The 14,235-nt window shown below is 37.8% G+C and overlaps 1 protein-coding gene across 3 annotated transcripts in view; it reads left to right on the top strand.

Annotated features, from left to right (window-relative positions):
* LOC135694725 (hemicentin-1) overlaps window positions 1-14,235 on the top strand; it is a 25,881-nt gene extending 11,646 nt beyond the window's left edge. For 2 of the 3 annotated variants that reach the window (XM_065213576.2, XM_065213575.2), the window contains exons 3-7: window positions 6,555-6,742; window positions 8,276-8,552; window positions 9,529-9,949; window positions 11,010-11,398; window positions 12,537-14,235. In XM_065213576.2, the coding sequence (XP_065069648.2) occupies window positions 6,555-6,742; window positions 8,276-8,552; window positions 9,529-9,949; window positions 11,010-11,398; window positions 12,537-13,111 (1,850 nt within the window). In that variant the 3' untranslated portion in view covers window positions 13,112-14,235. Of the gene's footprint in view, window positions 1-1,991; window positions 2,659-6,554; window positions 6,743-8,275; window positions 8,553-9,528; window positions 9,950-11,009; window positions 11,399-12,536 lie in introns of those variants that run through there. The other variant, XM_065213577.2, reaches the window with a different exon arrangement.

The raw sequence follows: 14,235 nt of genomic DNA, 5'->3' as shown, positions 1-14,235 counted from the left end.
TTGAACTGGATCTTGAAATGTTCTCTATCCCCAAATCTCGAAATGCTTATGTATCTCATAACAACTATGTTGTCTATCAATCTCATCTTCTATAAACTTGAGTCGGGTAGACAAAAATGAGGGTTATCCCGGCTACGCCCTTTAGCATTACGAGAAAGCACAGTAAACGCCCTTCTTAGAATCCTATCTCTTATGCAACACTTGCAAACATTTTTCTATCTTGATAATATCCTTCATAGCAGAGGGCGTAGATGTTTTTGCACGAAAAAATGAAGAGAAATCACAAAGTTACAATGAATCTTTCGCAGACGTTGTCGCGTGTACTCGATACAATCTGGTCTCCTCCCTACTGGTTCTTGATCGATTTAATGGACGAAACCCTTTGCATCGTAGAAATAAAGCTCCTTCGTGTTAACTCAAAATCAAACAATGATCTGTGGTAATGAAAATTGTCCCATTGCTTAGCCTATGCTCCAGAACACAGGCTACCATGGCTACGCCTCTATAATCTACAATCTTTGACAAGGTATAATTGAGCTGCAGTCAATGTCACAAATCTCATCAACCACCCCACCACCTCTCTCTGGGTCCCTAAATAAAATGTTGAAGCTTGACTACCTGATTGTTGCGAACCTTTTTATGTTGGGCTAGTTCCGGACTCGTCAATGGAGAAAATCACAAATGGTTTTCCCCTGTTGAAGTATGACTCTAGAAGGAGCGAGAAATCTGTAGCATATTTCAGATGATACAGAAAACATAATATTCACATTCAAAACGTTGGGCGCTCAAAGTTTTCGGTCATCCTTCTTTTTGACCTGATCTCTGCAAGCCAAATTTGCCTTGTGGTGATGTATTGCCCAAGAACCAATCCTGTTTAGAAAGAGTAAGAAGAAACCTACTTTTTTAGATGCTATCCGCCATTGCGGCTTTTGTGCTAAAATTCCCCGTCCCAAAATTTTCGAGCTGCTTACCAGAAAAGCCAAGATTTGACTAGGTCCTTATTTTAGGCTGCAACCATCGTATCGTTGATTTGTGCTGGTGTTATAGGAGCGCAATTTATCATCAAGATTCTCTGTCTGTACAATTCTATACCGGAGTGTACACACAATCCTGCGAAATCCTTGCGTATTTTATGAAACGAAACATCACGTATTCGCTTTTATTTCGCTAGTATAGCATGTACTTCCATGTAAATGGTGAGTGTCATAGGTGCTAGCTACGTTGTGGCTGGGAGCTCCAGCCCCCTTAAAAATGTTTAGAGGAATGAACACATTTAAATGGGCACCCCTCCCCCCGAATGAATTTCCTTTCGACGACACTACGTAGAGCTGATAGATGATGTAAAAAACTTGGCGGCTGAGAGTTGTTTGTACCGACATGGCAGATGACTTGTTAATGTTGAGAACTGTGATCTATGACAGGCAAACATAACGGTTTCAAAGGGTCGAATTCTTTCTTAGGATTGTTCAGTCACCCGAAGACAATTGTTTTCCATTGAAAGTTAATTATGTATAAAACCCTGGCGCGTGACTAGAGATTCTAAATTTTTGCTTTTTATTTTATGAACCATGGCTAAGTTTATAACTTTATCATTGACCAAGGCTATTATATCTGTTCAGAGCTTAGAGCTTTGACCATTGAAAAAAATTGCCTTATCCAAAGAGATGATAGTCACTGGGTGACTTTGCGCTATAGAAGATAGGTAAATGCAGATTATGATTTGGTTATTTTTGCGCATAGAAACTTAATGGCTTGTAACTGTAATAGCTTGTTTCGGAGAACGCGGTACCATATGCAAGTTTTAGTGGATTCAAAATAATTGGTTTTAGATGTTTCTAAAAGCTTCATGTCTACCGCAGTTTCAAATCTTTCCTGAAAAGACGGAGCCTTTTTTTTGGCTGGTTTGATACCAACCAGGCTTCACTTGTGAACCACAAGCAAAAACCAAGTTTTTCTACAATCTATCTCCTGGACGATTTGTATGAATAACTTCGAGACGGTACAGATGATACAAATGCGTGGATGGAATGTTATTTTTCTCTGCTAACAAGAGAGTGCAAAAAGAGAGACGAAATTTTGATCATCTGCGGCTGAGCTATTGGGAAATTCGCAGAGCAATGGCTTGTAAACACTTTTGTTCCGGGAACTTGCCCTTGAACTTCAACCTAATTATCAGGAAATGTCAAACAGTATATACTTAAATAATGTCTGTCAGGTTTAAAAACGAGAAAGAACAAACAGTTAAATCCCAAAGATTCTAGCTTCCTGTTCACTGGAAAGACAATTACACATTGTTTTTATTGTCCGAAGTTGACAAAAATGTACAGAGAGCTTGAGTAGGATCCCTGAGCGGTGGTTGGAGGAATTAATTTGACCATTGAAAGGATAATAGGTTACTAGGATGTTTAATGCAGCGCTGAGGCGTGTATCAGTTGCACGTTTATCAGCAAAGGGAAGGACAGCATAGCGAAGTTGCCAGGAAGATGGGACCTTTGATTTTGCTTTCCATTCTCATGTGTTGTTTTGCAAGTGGTGATGACGCTGAGAGCAACTGGCGGCGTCGCCACTCGAATTTGACTGTTGAAGAGTCGGTGCAACTTGCATGGGACACTCTGATGAAAATCTACGATAACATATGGGGCAAACAGCAACCATCAGGTGAACTGCTTTGTTTTGCTTTTAAGCATGTCACGTCTGGCACAGTCCTTGCTAAAATGCGCAAGATGCATCAAATTCTGCTTGTCATTAGTTGTGACGGTTCCATCGTATCATACGCGGTTGCAAATTGAATACATATGCCTCAACTGCAAGTGCTTTCATATGAAAACTCCATCTGATGAAGCTGGTCTCCATTTGTTAGGTTAACTCTTATTTAAAGTAAAAGTGAGAAAAAGAACTCGAAATATTGTGATTTTTATCACATTCATCAAGCACTTACCTTTGACCAGCGATCTAGGGGTGCATCTAACCATATTGCGTTTTGATCTTTCACGCGATTCTTGATCAATGTCTACAGTTCCCTTTATCACGGGCATTTTCACACTATCAGACTATGCATGTTGTATTCCTAATAACTGGTTGACAGTAACTCCAATACTTAATAGCATCGAAGTTGTATCTGTAAATTCCTACTTGAAAACTTTTGCTGCAGGTATATGGATAAACTGTGTCACCATTACCTGTAGAATGGGTATTTAAACTAAATCCTGGCATTCAATTTTGTATCAATCCTGAGTTCATTCTTAATAATTTTTTATAAAATTTCTTCGTTCATTACTCTTGACTATTTACGAGTTCATTCTTTATAAAATATGTGTTCATTTTTTATATTTGATTGACATTCCTGCAAGAATCTTTAATGCACCTGCAGTTTTCACCCAATGCGTTTTTTCAGATTTATCTCTCTTGTTCCACATTACGAACCATTCAAAGAATGCATATGCATCATTATCATCTTTATCACAAAAAACACTTGTTTATCGAATTCTCAGCATTAACTTTTTCTGTCTATCTTTCGATCATATTCTGCTCAAATGAGTCTTCAAAATGGTCATGTATTCGTTGTTTCCAGTTTGCTAATGTATTCGTTGTTTCCAGTTATAACAGTCAATTTTGCCTATGTTTTGTTATTCTCTTCGACCTTTATTGGTCTAGTTTCTGCATATTAATTGATGGATTGAATGATTGATGATCAGATGACAAATTCGAGTTCTGATTACCTGTTTAGTGTCTCATCTAATGTAATCCAAATGATCATGAGATACTGCTTCGTGTTATCCGTAATTAACAATCTTACCAAGAAGATAAGCTCGGATTTCAAGAGCACCTGATGCACTCTCTTCCTACTGGATACTCTACAAGGTGTAGATATAATCCACGGTTGATCCTTGGGTCCGCCAAATTTCATCCAGGTTGATAGAGTAATCCTTGCTCTTTTCTTAGCCAGAGGGGCAACCCTGCGGGTGTTAATCATTTGCAATATTGAGAGTGAATTCATCACAGTTTAGCATTAATATTCTAGCGCTAGATTATGGACTTATCTGAATTTCCTAAGATTTCAGATGAGACAAATCGCTTAGGGAATTCGAGAGAAGGGGGAGTGGCATGTTCAAAAAGCTTTCTTCAGTCAACGAAGCTTCTCCTTTGTTGGATGTGAGCTCGCTTGTAACGCCATAAGTATTATAACTTAAGATCACAGGGATAATATAAATTTTTGTAAATGGCTTTGAAAAAAGCAAACATTTAGTAAACTAAAGCTTTTCGTCTGACACTCTTCAGAGTTTAAAACGCCAGAACATAGACCTAAAACTCTACGTTAGGAAATACATATACCCAGTTGTGGATCGAAATAGGCCAAACAGAAACACGAGCACATGACTGTTGAGGTTGGCCAATCAGTGCCGCTTGCCTATTGGGAATGTTACCAATGGAGTTCTGAGGTGAAAAAGAACTCCTTCTGTCTACACAGTAGCGGTTTTTCGTGCTTATGTAGATAGATTCCAAAACTGCTAGGTGGAACGACGATCGGGCTTTACCAATAATCCGAAACATGTCGCCATTATAGTTTTTTGCACAATCTGGGTTTTCCAGTAAATGCTGCCCGATAGCAGAATCGCAGGTTTTAGTTGTACTTTTAGATCTGCAAGACCGAGGTGGCTGTTCTCTTTGGGGACGAGTTTTGTTTCTAATACTAAGCGGAACATGTTGTTTTATTCTATCCTCCAATCTTTGGGTAGTGCGTCCTACGTAGCGAGAATCACACTGGCACGTAAATTCATATACAACGGAACTTTTTTTGTGTGGCAGGAACGCAGTCCTTTTGAATGTACGGAAGGGCCTTTTTCGTACTACAAACAACACGTGGGTTAACTGCAAATGAAAAATTTGTAATACATTAAGGAGAAGATAGGAAAGTTCTCGGCTGACGTAAAATTTGGTCCTCAAAAGTGCCCGGTCTATCTAAAACTACCCTGGATCGGTGACAGTTCCCTACGTTTCGAAAATCAAATAAAACAGGCCATTACAAATTGTTTCTTTGCAGTTAACCCACGTGTTGTTTATAATGCGAAAAAGGCCCTTCCGTCCATTCAAAAGGACTGCGTTCCTGCCACACAAAAAAGTTCCGTTGTATCTGAATTTACGTGCCAGTGTGATTCTCGCTACGTAGGACGCACTACCCAAAGATTGGAGGATAGAATAAAACAACATGTTCCGCTTAGTATTAGAAATAAAACTCGTCCCCAAAGAGAACAGCCACCTCGGTCTTGCAGATCTAAAAGTACAACTAAAACCTGCGATTCTGCTATCGGGCAGCATTTACTGGAAAACCCAGATTGTGCAAAAAACTATAATGGCGACATGTTTCGGATTATTGGTAAAGCCCGATCGTCGTTCCACCTAGCAGTTTTGGAATCTATCTACATAAGCACGAAAAAACCGCTACTGTGTAGACAGAAGGAGTTCTTTTTCACCTCAGAACTCCATTGGTAACATTCCCAATAGGCAAGCGGCACTGATTGGCCAACCTCAACAGTCATGTGCTCGTGTTTGTGATTGGCCTATTTCGATCCACAACTGGGTATATGTATTTCCTAACGTAGAGTTTTCGGTCTATGTTCTGGCGTTTTAAACTCTGAAGAGTGTCAGAGGAAAAGCTTTAGTTTACTAAATGTTTTAAAGCCATTTTCAAGTTTTTTACCATCAAAAGATTATTTGCATAAATTTTTGTAGACGAAAGAAGTATTTTAAGAGTAGAGGGGGAGGCTCGTGTAGTTAAAATAAGGGCTCCTCCGTGAGCTACAGATAGACAACTTACCTCGGTTTCTTGTGAATAGGGAAGTGAGGCATGTTTATGGAATGCGGTAAGTTTCAATCACGAGTTTGGAACGTAATCTTTCGACAACTCTACTGCCCACTGTATATACGAATACATTACCATATGGATGAAAACTTTTGCGACATTTGACAAAAAGCTCTCTTCTGTCGCTTAAAAGGGAAAGATCATTTAGAAGCTTAACAATTTGATTTCCCTTTACATTTTCTTTGCAAAATTAAATTGCAACTTTTCTTCCTCTTTTACCTTCTGCCATTCTTTATGAAAAACGTAATAAAAGTAAATTTCATATTGATTATTCCTTGTGTCTATACGTTTAATGTTAATATAATGATTGGTGTTATAAAAAGTTAGTTAATGTCAAAATAAAATGTAAGCTTTTCATTATAGAATTCTTGCTACTTTGAGATAATGAGAAAAATTAATATCCATTCCTTTTTTTTAAGAGTTTTTTGCTTATCATTCACCCGTTTGATTTATGGAAAAGGAGTGATTAGTTCATTTTTGAATTAAATTTTCTTCTATAGACCTCAGTATCGTAAAAACCCATAAATTTTTTTTTTAACAAAAACCCCATGCGGAATAAGGTATTAGATCTTTTTTTGATAGCAGTTTTCATATCGCGTCATAATTTTGCAATATGTATGCCTCTTTAGCAGACATTCACTCGTGTTTGGTCGACCTAATTCTACCCTTCTCTTATGTTGACGCTTCATAACAGGCAAGTTCTACGAGGCTGCCATTCAGATAACAAAAGAAGTTGCCACTGCCCATGCCGCTGCACAACGAAGTCCAGACGAGGCAGTTGATGTCAAAAAGTTGGTGCAGTACATGAAAGCCGCCTCGAGTACAAGCACAAAGGATTTAGCCCGGTCTGCACTTGCAAGAACGCTTTATGGATACTTCAAGGTGATACTTGGTTTCTAATCCTTTATGTATTTTCTTTTCTTTAATACTTAAGATCAATTTAATGTTGTTTTCCACAGGACATTGGCTTTGAACTGGATACCTTAAACGTTAAAAAGGAAGCATTCCACACGGTTACCTGAATTTGTGTGGCTTGCCTACAATAGCTACTCGCTTTCAATCATACTTTAAGTTTTTTGTTCAATCAAGAATTTGCTAACAGTTAAGAACCCCGGAGAAAGGGGTGTAACAGGGTGGATGGAATAGTCAGGGGAATTATAGCATGTTTTGGTTCTTGCTTCCACGAAGGTACCTTCTACACAAGTGTGCATGTGAACTTTTAATCATAACTGTAATTCTAAATGACTTGTATAGACACTTTTCCCCCAGAAAAAAACATATATAGACACTTCCCCCCAGAAAGACAAGTAAGGACACGCTTCCCTAGCAAAAAATGTATAGACTCCCCCCCCCAGAAAGCCTATTATTGATACTTCGTCCGGAAAAGCATGTAGAGAAACTTCCTCCAAGAAATACTTGTAGGGACACTTCCCGCAGAAAAAATGTATTGACACCCCCAAGAAACATTTGTATAGACACTTTCCTCCGGAAAAACATATCTAGACACTTCCCCCCAGAAAGACTAGTAGGGTCACTTCCCCCCAGGAAAACATATATAGCACCTTCCCCCAGAAAGACTGGTATCGACACTTTCCACCCAGTTTTACTAACTTCATTAGACTTCCTATGATCTTGTTACGTTTTAGAAACAGAGTACATTAACGAAGCCCTCTATAAATGGCTTTCATTCGTTTTTATGGTCGCCTCTTTAATTATATCCAGTTTCCTCTCCAGGCCTTTTATGTAAATTGACTCTAACACCAAATTTCAACATTTAATCTGTACTCATCGAAATTCTATAGCATCTAGCACATAAGATTATAGTTTGAATGACAAGGGTTAAAGTTTGAAAGTCTTTACGAAAACACCTGCATTCATGGTGTCATTTTGAATGACAAAGTTAAGCAAATAGGTAACTTTGTGGAGTTATTTTGCCCTGCGCTTGAACTTTGAAACGAAGCGTCAAGCTTTAATAATGTTCGTAAGATAATTTTTTTGTAACTCAAAACGTTGCAGAGTGGTTGGTCACAAGATTAATTAGAATCCTAACACAACAGTTATATTAAGTTAGGATCAGAATTAACTTTAGATATAAAAGTATATCATTATTTGGTAAATTATATTCGTCTGCTTTCAAAGATAGAGGAGTTTAGAGAAACTCTGAACACAAGAGAGGTTTTTACTTTGAGAAGAAAGAAATGTCATGCGCTGGGGGGCAAATGCATTGGGATCTTTGATAATTGCATTTGGTTGCGCGTTCTGAACAGCCTAAAATTTGATTATTAGAACGCTCTTTTCTTCAACTCAAAAAGAAGTATACCAATAATAGTACATTTCCTAGTCTAATAGCTTAATTGCATTGCTTATGATATTACGTGTTGATTAGTTTTCATAGATATTATCTTTGCTTAACAGGCCTATCTTAGCGGCTCTGGATCAAAATTTCCTCTTGGGTTGAATTCCATATCATTTGCTGCCGCGCATTTCCTTGAAACCTTGAGAGATGAAGTTGGCGAGAGGTCGTTTAACAGACTTGTGGCGAGAGGTGGCGCAAAAACATTGGCGTTCGCCATTGATACAACTGGCAGCATGACTGACGACATAAAAGCAGCTAAAGCCATTACCAAGGCTATTCTGGCTGAAGAAAGGAAAGAGAAAGTGGATTTTATTCTGTCTCCGTTTGCAGATCCTGGTAAGATACTATATATCCAACGAAGGAGGCTAGCATTCATGACTCTTGCCCACAAGTAGAATGTGCAATATTAATCTAACCAATTGCCGAATAAAAGCAACCATGATAACATTTTACCCTCAAACCAGGTCATCGAGGTCTTATGATCTGTGCGTTATAAAGATATAAAAACATTAATGTTTCATAAGAATGTTTCAGGTTTGTTTCAGGGATGACAGCCGTTCAATACGAACGTTTTTCTTGCAGTCATAATTTTTGCTCACAGAATACTTTTTTGTATCGATGTCTCCTTTGTTACAATAATTGATATTTTTCTTGGAGGACTAAAGACAATCTTATGCTTTGCATTCAATCACTACCGCTCTTTCTATTGAAGTAATATGGTAGTATTTTCGTAAGAAAGATATTTTTAAAAAAAGCTTTCATTTTTGGTTAGCATCCGACTTTGCCTGCTGGGGGTAATACTTTACCCCCGGATGAGGACTTGCTAAATTGCAGCAAGATAAAATAGTGTATGATGCAAAAATAAGATCAACATTTAGGTTTCCCTATTTTTGTCTGCAATATGGCTCGAATGGGTATGACCTTTATTCAACAACTTTGACTTTAAGGATGTGGTATTTTAAGGTTCTTAAGCCAACTCTTTTTAGTTGGTAATGCTAGAGAATGGCTTAGGAGCCTATGCTGAGCCCTAATAATGGAAAGGGAGGAGGGGTTTGAAAATGGTCAGGTTTGATTATTTTTGATTTTTAAAATAACAGGTTGTAAGAATCTGGGAAGCAGGAAAAGGGTAGATCATTCCAAAATTTACAAGATCTAGGAAGGAAGGAAGAGTTGTGCGACAATGTTCGTGAGTTTGTGAAATGAGCTTTAACGGTTCGTATTTTAAAAAGTTGTTTAGAGGCTATTGTTGTGTAATAAACCTAAGAACATTTGCGATAGATCTACTTCTAAGCAGTGACCGTTATTCCTACAGCATTTGGGCCTGTTGTGTACAAGACAGAGAGCGAAGGCAAAGCTTTCATAGAAGCCATAGATTCAATCAAGCCAAAAGGAGGTGGGGATTGCTCGGAGTTGGCCTTTGCTGGGATTCTTGAGGCCTTGAATGCTGGTCCACAGTATGGCTCACCCCTATTCGTCATAACTGATGCCAGTGCAAAGGACGACACCCTGACAAATGTTAAGACGGCGAAAGTGATTGCCCAAAGTACTGGTATTACTGTTAATTTCTTCACAAAGCCGGGGGGCTGCGACAAAAAGGGAATTCAGAGTTTCCGTGATCTTGCCGCTTTCACTTCGGGCCAGGTCTTTCCCTTGAAAAGTGACAAGGAGCTAAGAAATCTGACTAGCTTTGTAAAGGACAGTCTTGACAGCACTCAGATTATATCCATATCAAGGTAAGATAAATTATTGGAACATTGCATCAGATCAGTCGAGCTAGATCAATCTTATTAGAAAATGTTTGAAGGGAAGATAATTTATTGTCCTGACTTCTTGCTACACTATTTTTTATAAAAACAATTTTATATGAACGCGAGCCTCTAAATTGTTCAAAAGTTATAAACAATTTAAGAACAAGCTGGAGCTGAGCTGCTGTAAAATTTAGTTTTGAACAATGTTGTGAAACCTACTTTAGTAAGGAATAAGAATATAAAGAACAATCCAGCCTTAAATATTTGAAAAAATTATGAACAGCCAGCCTGAATTTCAATATTCTGGCTCTTTTTAAAAAAGAATGCACATGAATGAAGTCCAATCGAGGACATGAACAAGGAATAAGAATCTTCAAGCAACTAGGTCTGGGAAAGATTCTCCAGGTTTTATGTAATGTTTAAATGCAATTTTACAGGGATATTTTTTTGCGAAATTCGGTCTTGCTTCCATTCCTTCAAAAAACCTTAATGACCAGAGCAATTTTGTTGATATTGGAATCTTTAATAAGAAACAGGTAAAGCTTTTTTATAAAGCGTTCAACCTTTCTTCGAATTGAAATGTAATGAAGGACTAACGACGATCTAAAGAATATCCTGTTTCCCTACAGGTCCTTTTAATTACTTTGAAAATTAAGTACTCTTAAAATTTCTTCTAAAATTATTATTGACGCTATCACCTAAAAATATCTTAGATTACATTATTTTATCTTTCCATTCTTTACTTGTATAACTACAAACTTTTTTCCTTTTTTCTAATAAAGGCTGAATCAACTCCATTCCTCATTGTGACAGAAAATTAAAGTTTTACAGCATTGAAATATCAATGGGCATTTTGCAAAGGCGTGTGATGTTTGGCATGGAGCTTTAATTATAGATATAATAATTTTAACAAGGTTGCTACTTCAGATGCTTAACCAGCCTCTAATTATATTTCATCATTCTATTTTGAAATTATACTAGCAAAGAAAATGTAGTGGTACACCATGGCATAGCTAACTATGATATCCTAATTTGTCTCTTTTAGGACATTTTTGCCCAAAAAGAAGTCACTGTATAAAAACAAACGAAGAAGTAGAAGCCGAAGATCTAAGGGAGTGAGCCAGTTTCCCCTCCAAGTCGACGAGTTTGCCTTTAAACTGCAGGTTACAGTTACAACTGAGCGCGAAACAACCAAGAACATTCGACTTCTGAACCCAAAAGGACATATTATACAACCTCTAGTGAATTTATCGCACAGTCTTGTTTACAAAATCGAGAAGCCGATGATGGGTGAATGGATCTTGTTTGTTCCAACCGATGTAGGGAAGTTTGATTACATCGCAAGAGTTAAGAGCAGCAGTGTCATCGAGTTTGGCTATTACTATGTGCTTGATTACAATGGAATCTCCTCCCCAGTGGCACATCCACTTACAGGTGAGTCAAGTTTGTTGACTGTCGTTGCTTGAGAATGAGAATGCGGGTAATGCTAAACCAAAGATTGAAGATAGCAGGGAAAAGTGAAAACATAGTACTTTTCATCCGACACTCATCAGAGTATAAACGCTTACCTTTGGTCATTATCCAACCTTTATACTCTTAGAATTGTTGGGCGAAAATCACTTTAGTATGTCACGTTTCCACTTGTTCTTGCTATGTTCAAAATCATAGTTAACGTCCTCTTTGAAATTAAAGTGTTTTACAGAGTACAGTGAATCTTGTTGCAGAAATGATAATTTTTACGATGGCTTGTAAAAGACGTCCTGTCGATGACTGATTTTGACAAATTCAAAATTTGAATATACAACAACCTGTCATTGATAGTTGGCGAGATACATTGATCAATTAGGCAAGATTAGATAGGGCAAACAGATATAAAGGTTGATAAACCTGATTCATGAACATGGCGAGTGGAGACCGGGGCCTTGACAAGAATTGCCGGCTCTTATGACTGGAGCTGACATTTAAATTAGCTGCATATCCTACAAGAACCCAGAGTATGAGCAGTTGGTGGTCATCATTGACATAGTGAAGATATTATAGTGACAAGTATCTTATGCCAAAGAGAAGTTGGATGACGGATGACAATTTGGAAAATTATCAACATCTCAATTATGGAGCCAATGCTTTATCAACATCAACCTGACACTGACAGTCAGTGGGTATATTTTTAGCCAGTGGTAATGCAAGTATTTATTCGGCAAAAGGAATTGAATGAACTGCAGGCGACATATTTATCTGTCTAGGTTTAGCTAACTACATTACTATATGAATAGATACCCAGTTTTTCACTTTGGTGAAGAATGGAAAGTCATTATAGGAAGAGGGCTTGTTCATTCTTTCCGTGTTTTAGACTAAGTCCAATCGCATTTCATATTGCCTACGAATTCTTCAGCTTTGTTGAGAATTGTTGGTGGTGGATGGTAAGGGTACGCTCGTACCAAGTGTCAATTATTTCTAGCAATGCAGCATTATAAGGGATCAAAATAAAGAATAAAGAAAGGAATTATTGTTTGAAGATGTTAATGTTACTTCTCCTGACTTCTTCTTCTTCTTAATTTGTGTTTTAATATAGGTGAAAGGTGCAAAGTGTTCGTCACAATTGGAGGGGCACACCACACAAGCAAGAAGACACTGTCCCTGCGTCTTATTGACCCGCAAGGCCATACACTACAGAAAGATATAAGGCTAAAGTCGATTGGGATGACAGGAACCCTTTTTCAGGCCACGTTCCAACCTCCAAATGTTAGATACAAAATCATGCTTGAGGGAAATACCCTTAGCGGTACCAAATTTACAAGAGTTTCAAGAAAAGAAGACGAAGCTAAAAGCATTCTGTTGCGTGTTTTGTACGGTCAGAACCATTTCACCGTTGTGCAAGGAAAACGATTCTTGTTACTTGCGGGACTTCACAATACCGGGCAGACCGAGTTTTTCAAAGTAAGGGCTTTTTCAAATGCTGGAACGGCCAAGGTTATGCGAGGGAGGGTAATGTGCAGAAAGGGCAGAATGGGTTTCATTATGGTTAACTTCAAGGCTTCAAAAAGAGCCCCAGCAGGACAGGCTGCATCAATTTTCTTGCTTGCCAAAGGGGAGAGATCGGGCAGGTTTGTGACTGAAATGATGAGAGTTCTAATTGTTGCGGAGTAAAATGTAACGATGAAGCACTGCCGCCATGTTGTAGATTAGTTATCAACATACAGGTTCTATCAAACATGTTTCTGCCTTTTCAAGTCCATGGATATACGAACAATCTATAATAGATATTCTGATAGTAGTATTGGGTGACATGCATTTGTTAAACTGGAAGGACTATAGCGATTTAAGAACTGCTGAAATAGATGGTTTACCTGTCAAGCTGACGAATGATGCCATTCGGGCTCATTGCCACTTCCAACCCTAAACTCTTTAATTCCCCCAACCCCCCCCCCTTCACCCTAGAGAAATTCGTGGTTTCATTGCTGATAGAAATAAAAGTATGCATCTTGATCACCTTGTAATATTTCACTGCTGCTTATCAATGCCAAAGGTAGTGCTAACCAATACGTCAAGACTGCATTTCACTTATTTGCTTTAGCTATTTGCTATTGGTAGAAGTAGTGAAAGTTTATAAAGCACGAGTTTGTTATTGCCAGGGAAGAGTTGATGCCATTTGAAGAATGAAATTTCATAATTGTCTTTAGATGCAGTTAAACTCAAAATCTCAAATCGAATTACAGTGCAAAAAAAGACTACATTTTATACGTTTTAAAACAATTCAAGGAGAATTATTATAAATACATAGAACATACAGTTGCCTGGTGATCGCATTAACGAACAACAATCACAGTATCAAATCAAACCTTCTCTCCCTCACAAATATCACCCTTATTTTTCATATTCAGACGTATTTACCTAAGTATTTGTAATTTAGTAGCTGAAAATGGCTTTGAAAATAGCAAACATTTTATTATATGTTGGTTAAAAGCTCTTTCGTCTGACACTCCTCAGAGCATGAAACATCAGAATAAAGTTCCAAAAGAACACGATGATAAATATATACCCAGTTGCAGATCGAAATAGGCCAATAATGTTTGCTTTTTTCAAAGCCATTTTCATGTTCTGTACCACAAAAAAACTGTTCAAATCTAGTAGCTGTAGCTTTTGCAAAAAATGGTGAATTGTATTTCAATCGTTTTTCTAGACTTTAGTTAAACTCAAACAATGTTAGTTTGAAGTTTTTGTACCTTAAAGTAAATTTGTGTTATGTCTTTCATTTAAAGGTGAATATCTTA

The sequence above is a fragment of the Rhopilema esculentum genome, chromosome 8 (genome assembly GCF_057945365.1).
Source record: "Rhopilema esculentum isolate cy_ngs chromosome 8, ASM5794536v1, whole genome shotgun sequence".
Classification (NCBI taxonomy): Eukaryota; Metazoa; Cnidaria; class Scyphozoa; order Rhizostomeae; family Rhizostomatidae; genus Rhopilema; species Rhopilema esculentum.
Note: the sequence above shows the minus strand (reverse complement) of the source record. Positions and strands in the feature narration are given on the sequence as shown.